Raw genomic sequence first — 23335 nt, 5'->3', positions numbered from 1 at the left:
AATTCAACTTCTCAGTTATATTAAGCACATTTCAAGGATTCAGCAGCCACATATGGTTAGTGGTTACTGTACGAGACACTAAAAACAGAACATTTCCATCATCACAGAAAGTTCTGTTAGACAGCGCTGGTCTACAGCCTGGCCTTCTAGCACTGCCTTAGACTGCACTCCCTCCTCCGCAGCCCAGTTCCTTATCTCACCTCAAACAGGTCCTCCGTTCCCACCACACACCCTTGCCCATTCAGTCTGCACCACGCCCGCCCCTCGAGAAGGTGACTGTCCCGCCTTGCCGCCTACCACGGGCCCTCCGCTGGCATCCATGACCGCTGCGCCTCTCATACCAGAGTAGGTGCAGGGCAGATTAGACCTGATCACTCATTTAATCAGCAAACCTTCCAGACATCCACTCCGGGTGTCAGGTGCTGAGGACCCAGGTGATAGGCGGACCTTGACTTTGCTCGGGGATTCCCTGCCACGTCGATCCTGTCCAGCCCCGCCGAGGAATCCGGGCTCCGGACCGAACCGACCCCATCTCGGAGCCCAAGGACGCGAAGAGCAGCGCATGTCTCCCCCAAGTCGCCCCCGCCCGGCCCCAAGCTCCGGAGGAACCTTCAGGTCAACTCCAGCCCGGAGTCTCGCATCACAGGCTGTAAGCCCTGAGCTGTGAGCACCCTCGCTGGGCCGGCCGCAGCTGCGAAGGAAGCCGCGGGGACCCGCCCGGCTCGGAACCTAGCCGCCCCTCACTCACCCCCAGCCTCGGCCGCGGCGCCCCGGCTCACAACATCCGCCCAGCCTCTTGTCTACGGCGCGCCTCCAGGGCCAAACCGCGCGCCTGCCGCGCAGGCGCACCAGTCAGCGCCGGGCGTCCTCGAGGGAGCCCCCTCGCGGCCTCCAGCCGGGTAGTTCAGGGCCTCTGCGTCGCCGGACAGCCCAACCGCCTCTGACCCCCGCCTGCGCAAGAGAAGCACCTAGCCTAGCCGGGTCGGAATGCTATGTACTAACTGGAGCCCCAGGCCGCCTATCGCAACTCCTACCCATACCCGGAGGCCCAGCCCAGAGGTTGCTAGGACATTTGAAAGGCTATCTGCCAAGGTCCCTGCTACCTGTCACCCCCACTTCCATTCAGGCCAGACAGGTCGCCTCGCTTACCTTTCCTGGGATGGCACCTATGGCAAGGCGAGGGGAGCCTCTCTGGGCCCTGCTGCCAGGGGCGTGGGCTGACCTGCCTACAGCTGGGGCAGATAAGACAGCAAAAGGGGAAGGCCGCTTTGAGGCTGGGTCAGGGAACATTTGCCACTTTACGAGGAAAAGCTGAGGCTCAGAAAAGATTAATATCACACCACCCAGGGGCTCCCCAGCCTCTGGCAGCAATTATGTCCACACTAACTTCCCCTTCAGAGCAATGTGAGCTTCAGGGTGTCTCCATCCCTACCCCAGGGCACATCAAGTGTCCCCACTGAAACTTTCCAGCACCTGCCCACTACATAGGCCAGAGTAAGGGGCCTGACATTTCACCCAGGGGGCCTGAGGCCTGGCTCCACCCCCATTCCTGCCACTGGGTCTCAGGTCAGGCTCTAGCAGGCCTGGGGTGGGGGTGTGGAGGCAGAGCCACCCAATCCCGTAGGGACAGGTTTCACAACTTCCCGGATGCGGCTGTGGTGGGTCACAGTGCAGCCTCCAGCCAGGAGAATGGGGTGGTTCCCACTGCTGCTGCTTCTGACACAGTGTTCAAGGGTCCCTGGTGAGTGCCCCGCTCCCTGATCCCCAATTGCCTTCAGGAAGGAGTCAGCCCTAGCTAGGCCCAGCCTGCCATTCAAGCCAGGAGCTCACTTTCCCACTAGGCATGGAGCAATGAGTGCTCTTGGCTTCTTGTGCGGAGCTGGGCAGCCCCTGCCTATTCAGGCCTGAGTTAGAACATCTGTTGTAGCACTGAGGCAGCATTGAAACTGCACAGATGCATGCACACGTGCAGGCAATTATCCCTCATGAGCCTCATCTAACCCTCTAACCTAACATATGCCCTAGAGCTGATGAGAGCTCAGACTTGGACTCAGAATGCCTGGATTGAGTCTTTGCAGGGTAATTTAACAGCCCTGAGCCTTAGCATTCTCATCTGGGAGATGAAATGAGCTCCATAGGGCAGGCACCACCACCCACTGCTCTCATAAAGTGTAGGCTTTAGACCTGAGCCTAGTACTTTGCCCACTGTTGATAACTACCATGTCTGGGCCTGCTTCTCCCACCCTGTACAGGGGTGTGACCTTTGAACGTACCCACAGGGTCCATCCCAGAGGCCTTGTAGCTTTGATCCCCTGAATGAACCAAGCATGGATGTGCTGATATAAATGCATTGACATGCATGCCCATCCCCGCAGGGCAGCGCTCGCCCTTGAATGACTTCCAGGTGCTCCGGGGTACAGAGCTGCAACACCTGCTACATGCAGTGGGGCCTGGGCCTTGGCAAGAACATGTGGCAGATGCTGAGGAGTGTGCAGGGCGTTGCGGGCCCCTACTGGACTGCAGGTGAGTGGCCACAGGACTAGATAAGACTGGGTGGCAGAGGAACCTGGGTGACTCTGTGCCTTGTCCTCCCAGGGCCTTCCACTACAATGTGAGCAGCCACGGCTGCCAATTGCTGCCATGGACCCAATACTCACCCTATACACAGCTGCAACGTTCAGGGCGCTGTGATCTCTTCCAAAAGAAAGGTAAGTGGCTGTGGAGAAGGGTGGGCCATGGATAGGGCTGCTGAGGCCTCAGGACTTACTGACAATGGGCCTCTTGCTCCCAGACTATGTGCGGACCTGCGTCATGGACAATGGGGTCAAGTACCGTGGCACGGTGGCCATCACCACTGGCGGCCTACCCTGCCAGCGCTGGAACCATAGGTTCCCCAATGACCACAAGTAAGACACCTCCCCTCTGTCCTTGCCCGGCTGGCTCCTGCCCCCACCCCAACACGCATTGAATTGCTGCTCTCTGCACCAGGTACACGCCCACACTCCGGAACGGCTTGGAGGAGAACTTCTGCCGAAACCCCGACGGGGACCCAGGAGGTCCCTGGTGCTACACGACAGACCCTGCAGTGCGCTTCCAGACCTGCGGCATCAAGTCCTGCCGGGAAGGTAAGCCGCTCTGGGTCCAAACTGGAGTGAGGAACATGCCCACGCCCGTCCACGAACCCACCGGCACTGTCTCTCCAGCCGCTTGCGTTTGGTGCAATGGCGAGGAGTATCGCGGCGCAGTGGACCGCACCGAGTCGGGACGCGAGTGTCAGCGCTGGGACCTGCAGCGTCCACACGCGCACCCCTTTGAGCCCGGCAAGTACGTGTGCTCGGGCTCGGCACCTAGGGGGCCAGGCTAGGGGAGGGGCCAGGACTCCAGGGGCTGGGCCAGGTAAATAGCAGGGGACAGGCAGTGCCCGAGTCCCGGGGTTTTGTTCACGCCCTGCTACCGCCCTCAGGTTCCTTGACAAAGATCTGGACGACAACTATTGCCGGAATCCGGACGGCTCCGAGCGGCCCTGGTGCTATACCACCGACCCGAAGGTGGAGCGAGAGTTCTGCGACCTCCCTCGCTGCGGTAGGGCACGGGGGCGGGGCCTGGGAGGGCACCCAGGAAACGTGGGGGCGTGGCCTGACTGGGGAAAGAGGAGCGACTGGGCGTGACCCGGAGGTGGACCCACTGGAGTTGGCCTCGGCCTCAGTCCCAGCCCGGGTCTCAGCTCCCGCTCAGGCTCCGACCAGCCTTGGTCCATCCAAGGGTCGGAGGCACAGCCGCGCCACGAGGCCACGACGCTCAGTTGCTTCCGCGGGAAGGGCGAGGGCTACAGGGGCACGGCCAACACCACCGCCGCGGGCGTACCCTGCCAGCGGTGGGACGCGCAGAACCCCCATCAGCATCGTTTTGCTCCGGAGAAATACGCATGCAAGTGAGGTGGCGGGCCGCCGCTGGGGGGCGTGCTCCTGCGGCGGGGACGTTAGGAGAGGGGTCCTGGGCGGCGCTTGAAGAAAGACGGGGGCCGGGGGGGGGGGGGGGGCGGGGTTCCAGTCAAAGGCTGGCTGGCCCGCGGGATGGGCCCCACCAAGAGCTGAGGGAAGCGCCCGCCCAGGGACCTTCGGGAGAACTTCTGCCGGAACCCCGACGGCTCGGAAGCGCCTTGGTGCTTTACGTCACGGCCTGGCATGCGCGTGGCCTTCTGTTACCAGATCCGGCGCTGCGCCGACGACGTGCGGCCTGAGGGTAAGGCCCAAGCTGAAACTGGAGGCCTGGAGCGGGAGGGCTGGGGCGAGAACTCGCCAGTAGCCATCCCCGCCCGTCACAGACTGCTACCACGGCGTGGGGGAGCGGTACCGCGGCTTGGTCAACAGGACCCGCAAAGGTGTCCCGTGCCAGCACTGGTCCACAGAGAGGCCACACAAGCCGCAGTGAGTCGGCCCGCGCGCCCGGCCCCTCCCCTGCCGAACCCTAAAGCGGCACGCCGTAGCCTCTCCAACTGGAGCCCGGCAGGGTCAGGATTACCCTGCTAGGATTTTACTCCCTTGCCCACTCAGGTTCACACCCACCTCTGCCCCCCACGCGCATCTGGAGGAGAACTTTTGCCGGAACCCGGACAGGGATAGCCATGGGCCCTGGTGCTACACTACGGACCCGGGTACTCCGTTCGACTACTGTGCACTGCGACGCTGCCGTAAGTGACCCTCCCTCGGGGCCCCGCCCCCAGTCTCCACCAATGAAGGCTGGCTCCCTCAACGCAGGTGAACTTGGTTCTTTCAGATGACGACCAACCACCGTCCATCCTGGAGCCCCCAGGTATGCACTTGGACCAGGTGTGGGTTGGGGTCTCTTTGGGGCCTCCATCTAGTTGGGAGTTTCCCGCGGCCCATCCTGTCCCCCAGACCAGGTGGTGTTTGAGAAGTGTGGCAAGAGGGTGACCCGCCTGGACCAGCAGCGCTCCAAGCTGCGTGTGGTGGGGGGCCAGCCTGGGAACTCGCCCTGGACAGTCAGCTTGCGCAATCGGTGAGGCACACTGCCTCTCCTCAAGAGAGGAGCTGAGGATATATCCTCCGTGCTAATGCCAGGGGAGTGGGAACCTGTCCCTGGCCTCAGAGGTCCTGGCCAAGAGATGGCAGGTCCAGCCTGTGTCCCAGAACTCACTGTTTTCTCCTAATCTCTACTCCTCCAGGCAGGGCCAGCATTTCTGCGGGGGTTCCCTAGTGAAGGAGCAGTGGGTACTGACGGCCCGGCAGTGCTTCTCCTCCTGGTGAGCCTCCCTTAGATTTGGGGACCCAGTCCCACCCCCCTGCCTTCTTCTTCTCCTTAGCCACCTTTCCCAGGTGAGCCTTGGGGCAGCAGGCTGCGTGTCATGACTGATCTAGCAGAGCTTCTCCCCCAGCCATATGCCTCTCATGGGCTATGAGGTGTGGTTGGGCACCTTGTTCCAGAACCCACAGCCAGGAGAGCCAGGCCTGCAGCAGGTCCCAGTGGCCAAGATGGTGTGTGGGCCCTCCGGCTCCCAGCTTGTTCTGCTCAAGCTGGAGAGGTGTGTGACAAGTCAAGAAGGTGTGAGGTGGGGCTGACCCTTGGGGGCTCACATCCTGAGTGCCCTCATTTCCCATTAAAGACCTGTGACCCTGAACCAGCGAGTGGCACTCATCTGCCTGCCCCCCGAGAGGTATGTGGTGCCACCAGGTACCAAGTGTGAGATCGCAGGCTGGGGTGAGACCAAAGGTAAGAAAAAGCACAGCACAGCGGCATGGACTACCCCAGGCAGGAGGCCTAGCCTCAAATTCTATCCAGAGGCCCTCTCCTTCCCATTCCTCTTACTGTAGGTACAGGGAATAACAAAGTCCTGAATGTGGCCTCGCTGAATGTCATCTCCAACCAGGAATGTAACATCAAGCACCGAGGACGCATACGGGAGAGTGAGATGTGCACTGAGGGACTCTTGGCCCCTGTGGGAGCCTGTGAGGTCTGTACCAGGGTCCCATTCCCAGCTCAGGGAGGGTCTGGGAAGCTGAAAATGGACTACTTTATCCACAAGGGGGCTAGTCTCTGCCTTGGCCTAGGGCTCTCTTACCAGTTCTTCCATCTACCAGGGTGACTACGGAGGCCCACTTGCCTGCTTTACCCATGACTGCTGGGTCCTGGAGGGAATTATAATCCCCAACCGAGTGTGCGCCCGGCCCCGCTGGCCAGCCATCTTCATGCGTGTCTCTGTGTTTACGGACTGGATTCACAAGGTCATGCGGCTGGGCTAGGCCCAGCCTTCAATCCCGTTTACTTTGGAGAGAGAACAAAGGTTGTTGTCAGACATAAAGCTGCCTCTCCTCTTTACATCTGTGCAGGATGCTTCTTAGCCTCTGCTAGGAAATCAGTTGCTGTATGCACGTGGTTCAAGCCCAGCATAGCTGGGTTAGGAGACCTGGTTTTTAGGACTACCTTAGCCTGTGGCCACTGTGGAAAAGCAGGGCCTCACTAGTTCCCTAGACAAATTGGTGGTAAGAGAAGGGTGGTGTAGGGCAGTTTCTAACAGAAGGAGCTGCTGCAGAGACAGCTAGCCTGGGAGTATCCCAGTTGGCCCTGACAGGCAGCAGCTGAGCCTCTCACTATCCCCTCCCTCTCACATTGGAGGTAGGTGAGGTCCTTAAGGTTACCACACCCAGAGCCTATGGTCTCTGAACCCCCAGGGTGAGGCTGGAGTTAGGGATGGCTTGGTACAAAGTACCAGCAGGAACCAGATTCTGTGTCCTCATTTATTATGACTGTATAGCCTACATTCCTCAGCTCACCCATCCATGGAGTCCAGAGCCCAGGAATCCTCTCGCCGATCTGCCAGACCCTGGGGCTCTCCAAGAGGAAAGTGTGGTTTATGCCAACCAGCTCATGCAGGGAGGCATGGCTTCAGCTGCCCAAGTGCGTGTGCAGCCAAAGCACAGCATTCATGAAGCTGTCTGACTCCACCTCCACTTCTGAAAGTGCATGGGTGCTTTTGGGATAGAGCAGGAGCCTGTAGTGGTCGGGCAGCAATGTCTGAGATTGGACGGCTCTCTCTGCTCACCTGCCCACCAGCTGCCAGGGCTGTCCTGATGCACTCACCGAACAGGCACGTTCCGGGCCTTGAGGGCACGGTAATACTCCATGCCTTGCTTGAAGGGCACACGCCGGTCCTCCTGGCCTAGCATCAGTAGTAGCGGTGTCTTCACCTGGGGATGTGGGGAGTGGTAGTGAGCAGGGCCCCAAGGCTCTGGACAGATTGGCAGCACACTGGGCAGAGGGAGGGATGTATACCTGAGGGGTATACTTGATGGGTGACTTGTCCAGCATCTCAGCCCACACGCTGACGTCTGGCAGGCAGTCACTGCGGTAGGGGAAGCCAGCCTCCACCACGCACCTGTAAGAGACTGCGCTGATGCAGCCCCAGGAGCCCTGAAGCATGTAGGGGCTCCATGGGGGTATGAGGTGAGACAGAGAAGGGCAGGGACCTGTGGAGCACACTCACCAGTCAGGGATGTCAGTGGAGCCCATCATGGAGGCAATGTTGATCACAGGGTTCCTCACTACACAGGCACTGTAGGTCTCAGGATACTGACCAATCAAGTGGCAGGAGAGGAAGCCACCGTGGGAACCACCCATAAGAGCTACTCGGTCAGCATCAAAGTGTTCCTCCTGGAGCACCTGCTCTACTGCAAACTACAGGGTGGGGCAGAGTGTGCTGCAGCCAGCTGCCCACCCAGCTGAATGGAGCACACCCTAACGGTTTACCCCCCAGCCCCTGCTACCTGGACATCCTTCACATCCTGGTGGCCCACGTTGCCGGGAAGGGAGAGGATGCTGTCCTGGCCAAAACCCGTAGAGCCACGATAATTCACTGGAAGCCAGAGAGGAACCAGACAGGGTGATTAAGGGACATTCCCAGCCCTCTGGACACTCTTTTCACCCATCTGTGAAGTAGGCTTTGAGGCCAGCTGTACCACAGACTGTCAAGGCGAAGGGGCCAAGAGATTTGAGGCTGTTGCCCAGTGACCACAGCACTTTCCATGGAAGTCCCTATGGAGCCTGAGGCTGGTCCATGCCAGTTCCTGGTGATGGTTGCCAGGTCCAGGCTGCAGAGAAGCCTGGAGACTAGGGTGGTACCTATGATGCTTGTACAAACCAGACCACTCCATCACCCTCCACAGCCTTACCACTGCCACAGCGCCCTGCTCACTCACCTAAGAGTACTGCAAAACCCATTTTGCAAAGCATGGCTGGGAACAGCATCCAGGCAGTGACAAAGGATGAATGGGGTCCCCCTGCAGACATGGAGCAGAGGGTGAAAGAGCCAGCTAGGACGAGTGATGGGAGGGCAGGGGCTCCTAGACCAGGTGCCTACCATGGGGCATGACGACCATGGGCACTTGGGTCTTATCTGGAGGGTTGCTGGGCTGTAGAAGGATTGCTTCAAAGTCAAGGCCGGCTGCAGGGAAAAGACAGCAGTCAGCAGAGCCAGTCCTGCTGCCCAGGGGCTTCCTGAGCTGTAGTTGCAGGTCTGGGGCTGACCTCTGGAAGAGTGATCTGGCCAAGGTAGCCTGCACTGAGACACTTGGACGCCAGGAGTCACACTCCTGCCCTAGTCAAGGACCCCAATCAGTTGGAACAGCATTTTGGATGAGGGGTGGCCAGAGACCTCAAATAAGGCCTGTCTTCTTTGAGCCTTGGTTTCCCTACTGCAGAGGATTTGGCCTGGTGATGCCCAGCCCTGATACCCAGAGTAGGTGTCCAGATACCCAGAGGCTATTCCCCATAACCATGCCTAAGAGGAACAGAAAACCTCTTAGAGGTAATCCCAAGAAACCCCACAATGTGAGACCAGAGGCAAGAACGGTGACCACAGAAGCCGTGTGCTGGGGAACTTGGAGAAGGTGTCCCTCTGCCATGGCCCAGCTCACCATACTGCACATTCTCTTGCTCTGGCGGTGGCTGCAGTACCCGGATGGCCCAGGAGATGTCCGGAATAGGCTCAGCCTCCTCCAGGGACACCCACAATACTGCCTGCTCCTTCCCTGCAGGAGGCAGGAACCCAACTTTCTGCCAAGGGGAAAGAGTGTGTCATAGGTGGTCTGGCTGCCTCCCTGCCCTTCTACCTCTGCCCAGGGTGGGAGGTGGGCAGCTCTCACTATGCTTGGGCCTTCTACCCACCTCCAGAGGGTACATCCTCCAGAGAGACTCCTGTTGTGAGCTGGTATATACAGAGGCACAAACACGCACACACCTCCCTTCTGAGCCTTTAGGTTCTACTGTCTCCTTGTGCTCTGCTACGTCAGAGTATTGGCCACTTTCCCAGGCACCCTGTTCTTTATAGAGCAGACCTACACCTGGTAGTTCCAATGGGTGCCAGACCTTGTGGACCATCCTGGGCCTGCGTCTTGGTCTCTCAAATGCTAACCAGCCATGGTCAGACTGAGGCCAGTTCTCTGACCTAGGGAGCTCTGCCTACTCAGAACCCTCACCTCCTGGTCTGGGGCCCACCAACACTCACCAGGCTTGGGGGCAGGCTGGGCGTGGAGAACTGTGCCACCATGAGGTCCCGGTCAATTGCCAGCAGCTTCCAGCTTCCACCAGACCCCCCTGGAGAAGGCAGATGCTACCACCTTTCCCACCCACTCCCTGCATAACCAGGGTCCCAGGCTGGTGGCTGTACACCAAGGTGTCCCTTTTACCTTGAGAAGCAAAGGGACACCCACAAAAGGACACCCTACTGCACATAGCCATGGGCGAGCCTCCTGCTTAGTCCCTTGTTCATCCAGCAGATGCTAACTAAGCCCAGGGACTGCCAGATCTGGGGACACAACAGACTTCCATGGCACGTCCACCCACCACTTAATGACTACAGTCTTCAAGGCTGGCAGCTAGGCCTGGGGGGTTGAAGTGCTGCTGATTCTGGGCAGTGGGGTCCAAGGAGATTCTTAAGCAGGGAATGTATCATGAGATACAGTTTAGGAACAATACTCTGAAAGCTTTGTGGAGGAATGACTATCGTCAGGGCAGGCATAGAACTCAAAAGACATTTTAGTGGCAGCGTCACAGGCCCACATAAGAGGAAGATGAGGGAGCCAGCACAGGGTTCCTCATGGGCCTTGGGATGGCAGAGCCGCCTCTAAGGTTTTGGAGGCCAGGGAAGGATGACTCTGGCAGATCTTGGCAAGAGAAAACTTTGTAGGTTTGAGGAGCAGGGGTGTGCGGAAGCAGGGCCGGGATGTGCAGAGCAGAGTGGAGAAGGGAGACAGTCTGTTGGCTGGGAAGGTTCTGCATGGTCAGGGTCCTTGAGAGATGCAGTAAAGGCTGCAGAACAGCCAGCGGTGCAGAGTGGCCCAGAGTGCCACTACTGCCCCATGTGCTGGAGTCCCAGTCCCACCCCTGGCCTGGCTGGCTTGCTCACCAGCCCTGCTCACCAGCTGTCAGGGAGGTCACAGTGCCCATCTGGGTGTCCACAACAAACAGGTCCTGAAGCAAAGGGGAGCCCACATGTGGCACCACATCCAAGAGCCCTATGAGTCCCTCTCCCACCTCCTCTCTTAGGGACCTGTGGGCCAGGGCAGGGCTGTAAGCAATTATGGCAACAGCTCCTCAGTGCAGTAAGTAGTGGCTTGAAGGCCTGGACTCAAATCCCAGCCCCATCACAACTTGCTGCCTGACTCTGGGCAAGGCAAGGAATGCCTCCGAGCCCCTGAAGTAGCACGAGGAACAAATGATATCACACTCAAAAGTCTGGCACACTGTAGGTGTCCCCACCCAATTCCTGGGAGAAAGCCTCTGTCCCATCTCTGTCAGTTCCCTGTATAGTGTTTGGGGACCCACCCTAGTGGCAGCCCCCTTGTTCTCCAGCTGGAAATGCCTGGGAGAAGGGGAATCACACATTTGCCTCAGGAGGAAAGGCCAAGGGTTCTGTCGTGGGGCACCAGGGCAGACAGCAGCCTCCTCAAGAAAAAGTAAGTCCAGGACAGGGGCAGGCAGGGAAGGGACTCGCAAGACCTTATGGCTAGGAATTCCAGCTAGCAGTGTGCATATGCTATGCCCCAGGCCCAGGGCTCCTGGAGGTTGGTCAGAGAGTCTGCCTCTCAACACAGGGCCCCTTACCTGCCGGCTACGCTGAGCTGAGTCAAAAACCACTCTCAGGCTGTCAGCTGACCAGCATCCCAAAGGCAGAAGGCTGCAGTAGATCCCAGAGAAGTCCTCTGCAAAGATGGGAGGGCTGAGGGCTATATCTGGCAGTGGAGGTATGGGAGGTCAAGACTATGAGGCAGGCTGGGCTGCTGAGGAATTCACAAGAGGCCCCTGCAGCTGTGACAGAATGGCAGTCTTACACATGGGGATACCCTAGGTGATGAGGGGGTGCCTGAGAGGGGGCTGGGGGTGGACACCTCTGAGGACCCAGGAGAGGCAGAGTTCAAGAGCTTCTGAGAGAAACCATAGCTGCTTGGAAGAAAAGCACTGGCTCTCCTATGAACTGCTCTTATTGGGTCTCTGATAGGGACCAAGTGCTGCAACCAAGATGACACCTTTCTGTCCATTATGGTGTTTAGCAGAGTGTCTGGCAAAGAGGGCTGAATAAATTCCATACTTCAATATCACTCATTTAACCCTCACTACAATGCTATAAAGAAGCACAGATCCATCCCCACACAGATAATAAATGAAGCTCAAAGAGGTGAGGACACCACCCAAGGACCCATAGCTAATAAGGAACAGAGCTGGGATTCAGACCAGATCCCCACCACTGTATCCCTGCAACCCCAAAAGAAGATAAAGACAACATATCTTGTTCACTGGACCCCTGGAACTGAGCAGGTGTCCTGAACAAAGAGACTATAACCCCTCAGGTCCTTGGGATGGTTCAGGATCCCAAACAAAGCAGTGAACACTTGAGACTGTGACCAGACCCTGTTGGCCAAGAGCTACCCACCCAGAGACCCCACTGACTCAAAGGCTTGGATGGGACAAACGCTAGGGTGGGGACTGGGAGTGGAACAATGCAGTACCCTTGAGCTTGGAGCATTTCAAGTAGGACATTCCAACCTAGTGCACTTTCTGAGACCCCACTGGAACAGAGGATTTAACCAGCCACTGGAAACATAAGGTCTACCGAGGAGATGCAGCACGGGGATGAAACCATCTAAATCCCCTGCCAGCCTGGGCCACTCTGATCTCAGCTTTGGTCCAGCTGACTTCCTTCTATCAGAACCGCTCCCTATGGTGATGGCCCCACTCCCTGTGCAGGCTGGTCATGGGGCTGGCCCAACAGGGAGGGATACTTCAGATACTTCAGACGGAACCCAGGAAAGAAGAGCTGAGGCAGCTGGCCCTGCATGCAAATGACAGATGGAGGGAAAACAGAACTGCAGGCTTCACTGCATCCACCCAAAGACACACCCCTTACCTCCCAGCTGCCGAGGCACGACGTCCACCACCACTGAAGTCACCTTGGTATACCAGTCGTACTGCAAGAGAACACCCTGGTCAGGCCCACCAAGGGACTGGCAGCATCCTGAGGGCACAGAGCTCTGTACCCATCCTCTTCTCTGATAACCCTGGGTAGCCTCAGGGGAGGGGAGGACCTGAGACAAGCCCAATGTATCTCCTTTCTGGTGACCTGGACAGACATCCGGAGGGGCCTCTGACTTTCACAGGGAGCCCAGAGCTCTTCTTGGGGAAGGACTAAGACTCTAACTGCACACTTTATCCTAGCCCCTTGCAGAGCCTGGCCGATGAGAAGAAAAAGGAGGAGCATTCTCGTAGACAGAGGGTGCTCCAAGGTGGTGAGTCCTGACAGCAAAGCCCCCCCGCCCATGCCAGCACGCTTAGCCTCCAGGGACTGGCCCTGGGAAGACAGGCAAAACTCACACCATCACGGCACCCAGGACAGAAGGGTGCCCATGAGGGGCCCATGAGGAGATGAAGCTGACCCTTCTGCTCTCATCCACCATCCCTTCCTCTTGCTGACCACTCCCCGCCCACCTCCAGCTCACCAGACATAGCTGACTACATTGATGATGGGGGACCAGAGATGGGTACTGCAGGTAGATGACGCGACACTGGTCTGGGCTCAGCCGGGGAGAGGACACAGCCAAAGAGTCATCTGAGAGAAGCTCTAGACCAGATGAAAATGTGAGCATCATGCAGGCTGGCAAGGCCAGTGTGTGTCAACAAAGCACAGGTGGGCACCAGCACTTACCACACTGACCCCCGGTGAGGTCCACGTAGTAAAGGGCTGACCTGGAACCACCAGAGAGACACTCAGCTTCAGAACCAGCCTGAGCTGTGAGGCCCCCTGTCCTGCTCTGCTTCCTCACCTGCGATTGGTGCAGAAGCGGATGCCCAGCCTGAAGGGCTCATGCCACCAACCTACAAACACCACACCTGTGTCTCCAGGGGCCCAGAATGCCTGTAAACAAAACCCCAGGGCAAGTGTGAACAAGGGGCAGTGGCTCAAGCAGGGCCCCCCAGACTCCAGGAGTGGGGTAGGCCAAGTCAGTGCTAACCTGTCCAGGGGACACACTCTCAGGGACCCCCTCAAGCACAGAGATGTTGCCACTCTCAACATCCAGCACGCAGAGCACAGGAGTGCTTTTGGAAACCATGTTTTCTCCCCAGTCTTCGTAAAACACAAACTGATCCCCCTAAGAACACAAGACAGTCAATGCCCAGCCTGTCTTGCCTGCCCCCTAGAAGCCAGCACCCCCCCACCCCCCCCACCAGTTCTGGCAGGCACAATGTGGGCAGGGAGCACGCTGAGCCCTAGGCTGCCCAGAAGGGCCTTCTTGGACTGGCCATTGAACACGAGCACCTTGATGGCCTGGTCTGGCTTCTTCGGCCTGGCCATTTCATCATCGCTGCCACTGATGTCCAAGGCTTTTGTCTGAAAGAAGGACTCAGCCTTGGGGCGCTTCTTCTCTGCCACGTACAACAAGTGTGTCTCCGAGTGCGACCAGGACAGGCAGCCAAAGCAGTCTGGGTGCAAGGAAGGCTGATCAGGGGGAGCCCTGGGCTATGGCTGCCCCTCCTGTCCACCCTGTCTGCTCACCAGCCAGCTGTCTCACCGTCCTCATACACAAGCCCATGTTTCTCCAGCAGCGACAGGTTGAAGCTCTTGAGCTTCCGGTTCTTCTCCCAGACCTGAGGACATCTGGGCATCAGGTTACCTGTCCCCCTCCCCACAACAGAACCTCATCTGTGGGACTGAGCCCCCAGTTGCCCACGACCTGGTCTCATGCAGACTCACCTCCAGGAACTGCTTCTCCTCCCCAGGGCTCGTGCCTCCAGCCTTGCGCAGCACAGCTTTCATGGCGCCTGAAGGAGAGTCTCTGCTCAGCAGCCTGAAGAGAACACAGGTAGCAGTTCGGGATTATACAGTGATAGCCCCATCCTGCCCCCTTATTGATCACAACCTCTTAGACAAGATTCTTGACACTTTGGTCCCACATCAGCCCCTGCAGCCCTTCTAGCTCCACCACGGCAGCTGGCCTTGCCTCTCCTGCCTGGTGCAGAGGCTGTACTCTCCCCAGCCTCCCTGAAGCTCCATGGGCTCTAGTCCGGGCCCAAATGTGGACAAAGCCTCCAGTGCTTATCAGGCCATGTTACTGAGCTTACAAGGGGCAAGAACCTGGCTCCTGGCCTCCCTTCAGGGCCCTACCTGCACCAAGACACATGGTACACAAGGCTTTCATAAAAGGTTTGCAGATGGCTATGGTTTTGCCCACAAGCTTCTTCCCTCAAACTTACTCCCCGCGGGTCTCCACACTGTTGCCTGCAGGCCCTGAGAACACCACTGAATCCCCGTCGTGGAACACCAGGTACTGGCGGCAAAATCGGATGTTCTCCATGCGTTCCAAGTCCCTCTGTGTCCACTCTGTGAGGACAGGCATGAGACTGCTAACAAGACTGACCAGTCCCAGTACAGGCTCCTCTCAACACTGCCCCCACCCTAGGAAAGCCCAGCCCACCTCCCCAGTCTGTCTCCAGATATCCTGGATGCAGGATGGACAACACTTGGCCACAACTCAGGTGTAGGCCTGAGCCGATGGCATGTCAAGAGAGAAATCACTACTGCTCCCAGTAGCCACCACCTCCACTCTAGAACTTGACAGGAGCCTGGCACGTGTAGGGGATAGGTTGAGGGGGTGAGCCTATAAGGCCCACACCATGTATCCCGGTCTGAATTCTACTCCCACACGCTCAACTCATGCAATCAAGGGCACCATGCCAGAACACACCGAGCAGCGTCCCCCATACACCTGTATGTAGGGTCCTCTGAGGGGTGCACCCTCCCACCCCTAAGTCCACGTTCGCCAAGCCCCGTCTTCTCCCACACACTCGTGTGCACTGTCAAGCATAAAGCCCTCCACATCTCCCTTCTCTCCACGCGAGCGCACGGCCCCGGAATGGGCCTGCCACTCGATTCCCCTCCATACACACACCGGTGTGCACCGTCCGATAGCGGCCCCCGTACTGCGTGGTGACATCCGGGCCCAGGCAGGCGGCGCTCAGCGCGGGTTGGCGGCTAAGACCCCGGTACAGCGCCGCCGCCTCCTCGGGCTCGTTCAGCAGCACCTGCGCAGGGGACACACCAGGGTCAGGCCCGGCTCGGGCTGCAGGGGCCACGGGCACCGCGGGCCGAGCCCTCACCTGGCGCTCCATGATACCGCTCGGCCGCCGGGGCGGGACGGGGCGGCGAGTGCTGGCGCCCGGAAGTGAGGCTCCGGGGGGCGGAGCCAGGAACGGCCCCGCCTGTTGAGCCACTGAGCATAGTGGGAGGGGCGGGGGTTCTGACGAATGGGCGAGGACCCTAAGCAGAGGGGCGGAACCTCAAGGGTGAGGATGCGAGTTCTGTGAGTGAGTCGTCTGAGCTTTGGACCCGGGAGTCCGGGAGCGTGGGGGCAGGCATCTGGAGGAAAGGAACAGGCATTTCCGGGAGGGCGAACTGGTCTGAGGCCAAATCCCAGACCTGGTACTAGGAGAGGAGGAAATGAAGTCTCTGAGTAGAGGGGCTGGCTCTAGGAAACGGAATACAGGATCGGTCTGTAGGCAGTGCGGGGCCTGTGAGCAGTTACGTGGCTCGAGCGAGGAGGTGAGGTCTGAGTCGGGAATAGCCAGTGAGGTGAAAGAAGCTAGGTCGGACGGGGGTGGGCCCTAAGAAGGACAGGGCCTTGGGGGGGTGGGGGGACGCGGATCAACAGATCTTTGAAGATAAGGGCGGGGCGGGACGGGGCAGAGCCAAATAAGGGTCGGATTCACGAAAAGGCGAAGAGGGCGTGTCCAGGAGAGGCGAGGTAGAGGCTGAAGCTGGCCCCAGCAGGCATCTTCCGCGGCCCTGGGGCTGACTGTTCCTCCTGGTCCATTACTTAGCAAACATTCACCAGCAGGTACCAGTCCCTGTTCTGGAGGGGCTCCCAGGTAGATGCGGAGAGAAGGACCGAGGTGCACTCCTCTGGCGGAGCGCGCAGAGCCCTGGGGTGCGGGTTAAAGAAGGGCGGATGCTGAGCTCTCCCGGTGTCGCCTGGGCTTATCGGCCACCAGGCCTACTCTAAGAGCTATCTGTCCTTGCAGCCCTCAACCGCCCTGCTCAGTGGCACCTTACTGGGGATCATGAGAGGGTGGATCTTACCTCCCCAGGCCTCATCCAAAACTTTTGGGTGCAGAGGGCCTGATGGGGGTCGGGCCGCACCCAGAACCAGAAAGCTTCCCGTGGACTGGAGAACCTGGGTAGGTAGGCTCCTTCAGCGCAGTGGCACGGGACTGGGTGGGTTATGATGGCAGAGGAGGGCGGGAGAGACTGGGCAGCAGTCAGGCTAGTAGCGATGTCCCCTACTCCATATACCCTGAGCCTGGGTGGTCTTCCACACCTCAGGGACCAGGCTTCCTGCACTCTGCCTTGCCTCTGAGATCCCCACTTGCCTGGACTGCAGCTTCCCCTTCCCCATCAACCACACTGGACTAGTTAAGTAAGAACAGTCCCTACTTTCTGAGGCCACTTACACTTGTGACCACCGAGTATGTACAAGCCTGTCAAGGCCAGAACTGAGAGGAAAGAGTGACTGCAGCCACCAAGCTGAGTGGAAAGGTTGAAAACTAAGATGTTCACCACAGTGTTATTTATTATTTTAAGGAAAACCGGGACCATGGTGCCCAGCCTTCAGGGTGTGTACTATAGACTGGCTATAAATTCATCATGCAACTCTCTGGAGGCTGGGCATTGGAGAATAAACGTCTAAGTACCTGGGATGAACATGTAGAAATAAACAGGAGGCTAGAAAACAGAAGGTACTGCACCTTCTGGCTTCTGTTTAAAATGAAAAAAGAAAAACAGGAAGTAAGGACATGTTAACATACTAACTCTGGAGGAAGGTCAGAGGTGAGGCTGATACTCTTTTCCTTTATCTGTATCTTAAGAATTTTCTAGCAGCTCTGGGTTACTCTAGTAAGGAGGTTCACCCATGCTGTTGGGAAAGAACTAAGGTCTGGCAGCCTGCAAAAGTTGAGGGGTTGGGAGTAGACATAGCAAGGTAGATAGGTGTGGTGCTTGTTGGCAGCACCAGGGGGCAGCACCTGCTCACCTGGCTAACCAGGAACCAGGGCCAGAAAGAGGCACAGCCTGGACACACCCGCCTTGGAGGCACCATCCCTCAACACCTGCACAGTGAACTAACTGCTCCCTCCAGGTCCAAACCTGGGACCTGCCCTGAGCATGTTTGTGGAGGACCCGTTGTTTTTGGCCAGCTTGGTGTAGACTTAGCTGTGGCTTTGCCAACACTTCTACAACATACCCCTTTTACTCTTCTCCCTTTAACTGTAAACAGGACTGTCACAAGTTTGAGGCTTTGTTCCTCTGGCTAAGCCTTACCATTTCAGAAACCATCCCAGAGACAGTCTGTAGGTTGTTTATATCAAGTCCTTTTATTCTGATACCACAGAATTACCTTGTCACAATACAGGGGGAGGGACACTGAAGTACCACGAGTTCTCACAGAGCACAGGAGGACGGCACACAATTCACAAGGTCATGTGGAGGACTCGGGTCATTGCACTTACAACTGTAAACTTGTTTGTTTCACTTTGTACAGCACTCTTCCCCCCCTCCAAGGAGAGAAGGAAAGAAAGGGAGAGAGGCAAGAAGGGAGGGAGGGAAGGAGTGAGGGGAAAGCAAAAACAAGACATGGAAGCTAGCAGAGAAAAGGCTTTGGGCAGCCACCACTCTCCAGGGCACTGCGCTTGGAGAGCAGGAGCTGATTTGATCCCAGAGGCTGAGTGGGGCAGACACGCACACACATACACATTCACACGCTTGTTCACATGCATACACACACAGTTATCTCACGATTTCCATGGCTCTCCAGCGCCACCCCAGTGCACATGGCAGCAGGGCTGCTGGTACCCAGGGAGACAGAGATGATATCTCTGAGGAGTTTCAGTTGGTCAGGCCTGTCCCTCTGACCCTGTCGGAGTCCACGATGACAAGTATTTACAGATGGGGGGAGGGTGGCATGAGGGCAGGGGAAGGGCCATGCTGCCATGGCAAAGGATCTGCCTAGAAAACTCCACATAGGTTCCACAAGACAGGCCATAGTTACTGCCACTGCTGCCCTCTCATCATGGGCCCTGAGACCACATTCTCTTCCCAAGGACTAAGTGGGTGGGTGGGAGGGGACTGTCGCTGTGAAGTGAGTGCATTAGGCCCTGGAGTGGGCAGACACAATGCCCTTGCTCATGACACTGGGGAGGCAGGTATGGAGAAGGCCTAGACCACATCCCAGAAACTCTGCCCATTTGGAGATGGGCTCGATGCCCCCCCCACTGCCAAGGTACCAAATGCTGGTCCCTCCGTCTCTGGCTGCAGTGCCTCCAGAGTCACAGCTGCATCTACACAAGGGCTGGGACACTTGTGGCCCAGAGGGGCCTGCTCCAGCCACCTTCACAAGGGGTGATGGATACAGATGTGTCCTGGGGGTACAGTGGGGAGTGGCAGATGTCAGAAATTTCAAACTCAGAAGGCTTGGTCACAAAGGAAATTTGCTGAAAAGTCAACATTGTAGAGCCTAAGACTGGGCCCGATGGAGGCTGACCTGCTGTCCTCTCCCTGCTTGCTCCCTGTTCCTGGTCCCACCCCCTGGCCTTTAGTGGGAAGGATTACTGCCTTGGTCCCCCATATGTCCAGCCACAGGCACATCCCCACACGGACTTGGCCCTGGGTAGTCAAAGGTGATGGATAGTGGCCTCCCTTAGCCCTTGCTCAGATGGGGCTCTTACAGCCCAGGCCTGATCTCTGGGATGAGGCAGGTGTCCTGGGGGATGGGCGAAGCCCAAATCCAGGAGGACCAGGGTCACAGGCCCAAAACAGAGGTCAACAGCCTCCTGCCCCATCCACAGCTGCCAGAGGTAAGCCAGGATCCCCCTCTGAAGGGCTGTGTAGACCTTATAGGAAAGTATGAGAAATGTGGACCCCTGAGAAATGCATGGTGCAAACCAGAGCAAACTGGAGGAAGGCCAGGCCTCGAGGCTCAGTCACAGGGAAGCTGACAAGCAGTGCGATACTTGGGCTTTAGAGATGAAGGGGGGCAGGGAGTTTAGGTCCTGGAGACAGATGGAAAGAGGGTCACAAAAGAACCTTCTGTGAATTTTGCTACTGAAAAGCTTCCCAAGAAACTCAGCGTGAAGCCAGTGTCTATGTGAACACCTGCTCTGGTCCAAGATGACATTGTTAGCTGTCCTTGCCACAAGTGCCAGAGACCTAGCTCTTACTGAGCACTTGCTGATCCCCTTGTCCCAGCCTAGATCTCTTGGCTCACAGACCTTGGAGCCCCCCCGAGCTACAAAGAAGAGGCACGGAGCAGGTACAGTCAGGATCTGGGGTCCCTAGGACATAGCCAGACCCTGCCTCTGTGTCTCTGGCCAAAGACACAGCCCAGCTCTGTGCCTGAGCCATGTCCCACTGAAAGGGGTGGCCAGACGCCTCTGGCTCAGGGATGGGATAAGAGGGGGAGTGACTTACAGATGGAAATCATACAGCAAACCTTCAGAATGTTCACCCACACACTCCTGTGTGGGCTCCAGCAGCATGTCTACTCCAAAGGCTTCTTTTCACCTGCTGTCCTGGTCCGAGAAACCTGCAAGGTGTGCGAGGCCCTGCTCTGCCCGCCCCGCAGCCTGCACGCTCAGGCAACAATTCCAGCAGGTCCTCACTAGCTCGTGCAGAAGTCAGCTAGAAGCACTCCTGAAGGAGAGGTTCTGAGGCAAAAAGAACTCCCAAGCAAGAGGGTGGAGCAGTTACAATGGATGAAATCGTGCAAAAAGGCTGCGAGCTGTGCATGCTCCACTGCAGGACAGGCGGTGACTCACCTGGCAGCAGCGAGTCCTGCCACAGGTCAAACATGCCACAGACTGAGAATTTCACACACACAGTGGGAGCAGGGGGTGGGGGGGGGCGGTGTTTGATATGAGCTTATCTATCCAGTTTCTCAATTGCATGTTTGCAATTAACTCCTTATACATAACATGGAATTTATTAAATATTAACAGTTGTCTTTGAGGGTTTATATTTCATTGCATAGAACGTTAGAGATGAGACTGGTGGGGGTGCCCAAGAGGAAGGGAGGCCCCCAAGGTAAGGGCCTTGGGGAGGAATGCCGCCCAGTACGCCAGGTGGGTGGACGGTGCCATACTCCCCAGCACAGGGCTCTGGGCCCTGCCCTCGCATGGCAGAAGCCCTGGCCCCTCTGCTCTGAGCATGCCCACTGGTGATGGCTTAAGAAGGACTGGATTGCACAGTAAACAGAGGTGGGCTGAGGGGCCTTCCTAGACCTCGCCCTGGGGTTGTGCTCTTGGTGGCCTGCTGCCCCCTATTGCTTCTGAGTCAACATTCTCCCTGTGCTGATCAGGGGCAGAGCAGAGAGGAAACCAAACCATCGGTCACAGGTGGTGGTGGAGGGGAGAGGCAAGGAGGCGAGCAGAGAAAAAGAAGGGGGAGAAAGAGAAACAAAAGAAAACTGCTTATGAGGTATACACGTAAATCAAACTGAAATGATTAAGGCTGTTCTTGAAATCAAAAGAAATCCCCAGGTGTATGAACAAGGAGCTGGCTGCTCAAGATGATGGCGGTGTCGCTGGGATGCTCACAATGGCTGGGGAGTTCGGGGGGGGGGAGCGGGGGGGCGGATGGCTTTGAGATGGTGGCAGGCATGCTAGCATGCTGCCACCCATGGGCTGGGAGAAGCCTCAGCCAGTGCCCACGCTGCTTTTCGGTGCTATGGCCTCTTATTTCAGCGATGAGACAGTGTTAGGTCCTAATATTTGTAAAGTTCTCCCAACCCCATGCTGGCCACATGGAAGTCTGCTCCGATGTCACCCAGAGGGCAGGGTGAGGGGAGCAGGGCCCTGTGGCCACAGAGGGATCCGGGCCAGCTGGAATGTGAAGGAAACGGAGCCCAGGGCCCCCAGCCCTCAGTCGAAGCCCCTCTCCAAGGCTGTGGAAAAACTTCTGGCATCGTGGAGGGAGGGCAGCGTCCGTCAAAAAGAGGCAGCCTGTGCCCAAACTCTGTGTATAACGCATAGGAAGCCTGGCTGGCCGGGCCGCAGAAAGGCGGCTGTGGGAAGAGCAGCAGGACTGCCGAGGTGGCAGGGTGTCCGGAGAGGGCTCCTCCCTCCCAGCGAAGGCTATTCCTTGAAGGTGGCGCCCTGAGGAGAGCAGTGTCTCTGGAAAGACAATCACGGGTCCTCCGGGGCCAGTGGTCTCAACGTGTCCAGCAGATGCTTCACCCAGACAGCTGCTGTTAGAAAACATCCCGTTCTCAACGGAGGCCTGCCTGCCACGTCCCACCTGGTGTGAGTCTTTGGGCCAAGGGTTTGCCAGATTGCAGATGCTTAGAGGAGAAAAAGAGGAAGGGGGAAAGAAGGAAAGAAAGAAGGATTTTGTCAAGAGCTGTGGACAGCTGCTTTCCATCCCTGCCCTCCTCTTGGTGATCTGCCCATGTGCTGATGGACCAACTTTTCCTCACCCATGGGGTCCCTACCCATTGAGTCTTGGGGAGATGGGTGCTTGGGCAATTTTGAGGTCACGAAGACAAGGACAGGAAGCAAGGAGTATCCAGGTGGCAGGAAGGGACATTTCTTGAATATAACATAAGTTGCTTGAGCGTGAGGGAGATGGGATTTTGTTTAAAATGGCCCACCTCTCCCAGCCCGCTTCTGAAATGGCCATAGAAGACACCAGGAGATGGGCACTCAGAGAAGTGCTGGCCGTGTGGCCCAATCATTAGCCAGATACCAGAACCTGAGGGAGATTCCTTTAACTACAAAGTTAGTGGTGTCACTGGCCCACCCAGGCTGTGTGGCAGGATGCAGAATAGAACCACGCCCGTGGTTCCTTTTGCTCCTCAGTGACACAGCCCTAGCCCTAAACCCAAGGTAGGTTCTGCTGTGAACCCAGCCCATGGGCTGCCCTTCCTTCCCTTCAGCACAATTTCTGATTTCACATCTGTTCTAGGGCAACTCCAAGGAAACATCCAGCTGGGCGGGAAAGCAGCAGGGAGCCCGCTGTAGTGGGGTGAAGGCAGGAAGAACGCTGGGGGTGCTGCACTGTGGCTACTGTAATTAAAATAAATTCCAGGCTCTTTACTTTGGCCTACAAAGCCCACCCGAGCTGGCTCTCACCCCCTCAGACTTCACCCTGACCGCCTCTCCCCTTGCTGTAGTTCTGGCTCTGCTGGCCGTTTGTCTGGCCTGAAGGCCCACCTGTCCCATCCCAACATCGTCCCGCCTCAAGCCTTACCTCACACTGACTGCTTTCTTTAGAGCAGACCCCCTGCCCCACAACCCTGCTTCACTGGCTTCATAACACTTACCACCTTCAGAAATTACCTTTTTAACCTTTAGTGTTTTTTTTTTTTAACTTATTTTTTCTCTGTCCCCCTTAAATGGACTGTCCACTTTGGAGGGCAGGGACCTGGTTTTATCTCCTGCTGTATCCCTCGCACCTGGAACAGGGCCTGGCACCTGCCTAGGACTTGACAAACATTTGTGGAATAAACGGGTAAGTGGATGAGAGACCGGACGTTTCTAGGGCCCCCACTGTTCCTCCAGAGACAGGCAGCTCTTCTGCCACTACACCCAACTCCTTCCTACAAGCAGCCCTGGCCTGGGCTCCCTTGTGATTTGTTCGCTGACTCTCTGGCCCTGCCACACACCTGTCTGCTCACCACAAGAAGCACACAAACCTCTAAACTCTTAACCTGAGAGGTGGTGAAGGAAGGGGATGGAGAAGGTCCCAGGGTTATGGAATGGTAGAAGGTGGCCCTTGGCCGTGCAC

General features: G+C 57.3%; 4 protein-coding genes across 15 annotated transcripts in view; 1 reads left to right on the top strand and 3 right to left on the bottom strand.

Annotated features, from left to right (window-relative positions):
* The window catches only part of RNF123 (ring finger protein 123), a 29901-nt gene extending 28733 nt beyond the window's left edge, over positions 1–1168 (bottom strand). For 4 of the 8 annotated variants that reach the window (XM_042929379.1, XM_042929376.1, XM_042929383.1 and 1 more), the window contains exon 1: positions 749–829. The gene's annotated coding sequence lies outside the window, so the exon portion shown is untranslated. Of the gene's footprint in view, positions 1–609; positions 630–748; positions 830–1149 lie in introns of those variants that run through there. The other 4 variants (XM_042929377.1, XM_042929380.1, XM_042929381.1 and 1 more) reach the window with 4 other exon arrangements.
* Positions 911–6336, top strand: MST1 (macrophage stimulating 1). Of its 5 annotated transcripts, XM_042929386.1 has the most exons (18): positions 911–1741; positions 2376–2523; positions 2596–2708; positions 2792–2906; positions 2989–3125; positions 3204–3324; positions 3464–3582; positions 3763–3931; positions 4112–4242; positions 4325–4427; positions 4554–4690; positions 4777–4812; positions 4899–5019; positions 5186–5263; positions 5396–5542; positions 5624–5730; positions 5832–5971; positions 6099–6336. In XM_042929386.1, the coding sequence occupies exons 1-18, from the start codon at positions 1648–1650 to the stop codon at positions 6258–6260; spliced, it is 2178 nt and encodes a 725-aa protein (XP_042785320.1). In that variant the 5' UTR covers positions 911–1647; the 3' UTR covers positions 6261–6336. The 5 variants fall into 5 exon arrangements, with proteins under 5 accessions (XP_042785320.1, XP_042785322.1, XP_042785323.1 ...); XM_042929388.1 differs by lacking the exon at positions 4899–5019 and having other exon boundaries at positions 3464–3548; positions 5445–5542; XM_042929389.1 differs by lacking the exon at positions 4899–5019 and having other exon boundaries at positions 4209–4242; positions 5445–5542.
* Positions 6337–6411: 75 nt separating this feature from the next.
* APEH (acylaminoacyl-peptide hydrolase) lies at positions 6412–15729 on the bottom strand. The gene is made up of 22 exons (XM_042929385.1): positions 15664–15729; positions 15456–15588; positions 14761–14887; positions 14261–14354; positions 14079–14154; positions 13826–13989; positions 13521–13658; positions 13332–13423; positions 13214–13254; positions 13008–13129; positions 12419–12479; positions 11119–11216; positions 10434–10485; positions 9521–9609; positions 8931–9069; positions 8375–8458; positions 8214–8294; positions 7782–7870; positions 7502–7692; positions 7291–7393; positions 7099–7205; positions 6412–7009 (listed from the first exon to the last, which is right to left on the bottom strand). The coding sequence occupies exons 1-22, from the start codon at positions 15673–15675 to the stop codon at positions 6904–6906; spliced, it is 2199 nt and encodes a 732-aa protein (XP_042785319.1). The 5' UTR covers positions 15676–15729; the 3' UTR covers positions 6412–6903.
* Positions 15730–17854: 2125 nt separating this feature from the next.
* BSN (bassoon presynaptic cytomatrix protein) overlaps positions 17855–23335 on the bottom strand; it is a 95757-nt gene continuing 90276 nt past the window's right edge. Inside the window, exon 12 of the mRNA XM_042929375.1 lies at positions 17855–21890. The gene's annotated coding sequence lies outside the window, so the exon portion shown is untranslated. The remainder of the gene's footprint in view (positions 21891–23335) is intronic.

The sequence above is a fragment of the Panthera leo genome, chromosome A2 (genome assembly GCF_018350215.1).
Source record: "Panthera leo isolate Ple1 chromosome A2, P.leo_Ple1_pat1.1, whole genome shotgun sequence".
Classification (NCBI taxonomy): Eukaryota; Metazoa; Chordata; class Mammalia; order Carnivora; family Felidae; genus Panthera; species Panthera leo.
This window is presented reverse-complemented; position numbering and strand designations above follow the sequence as displayed.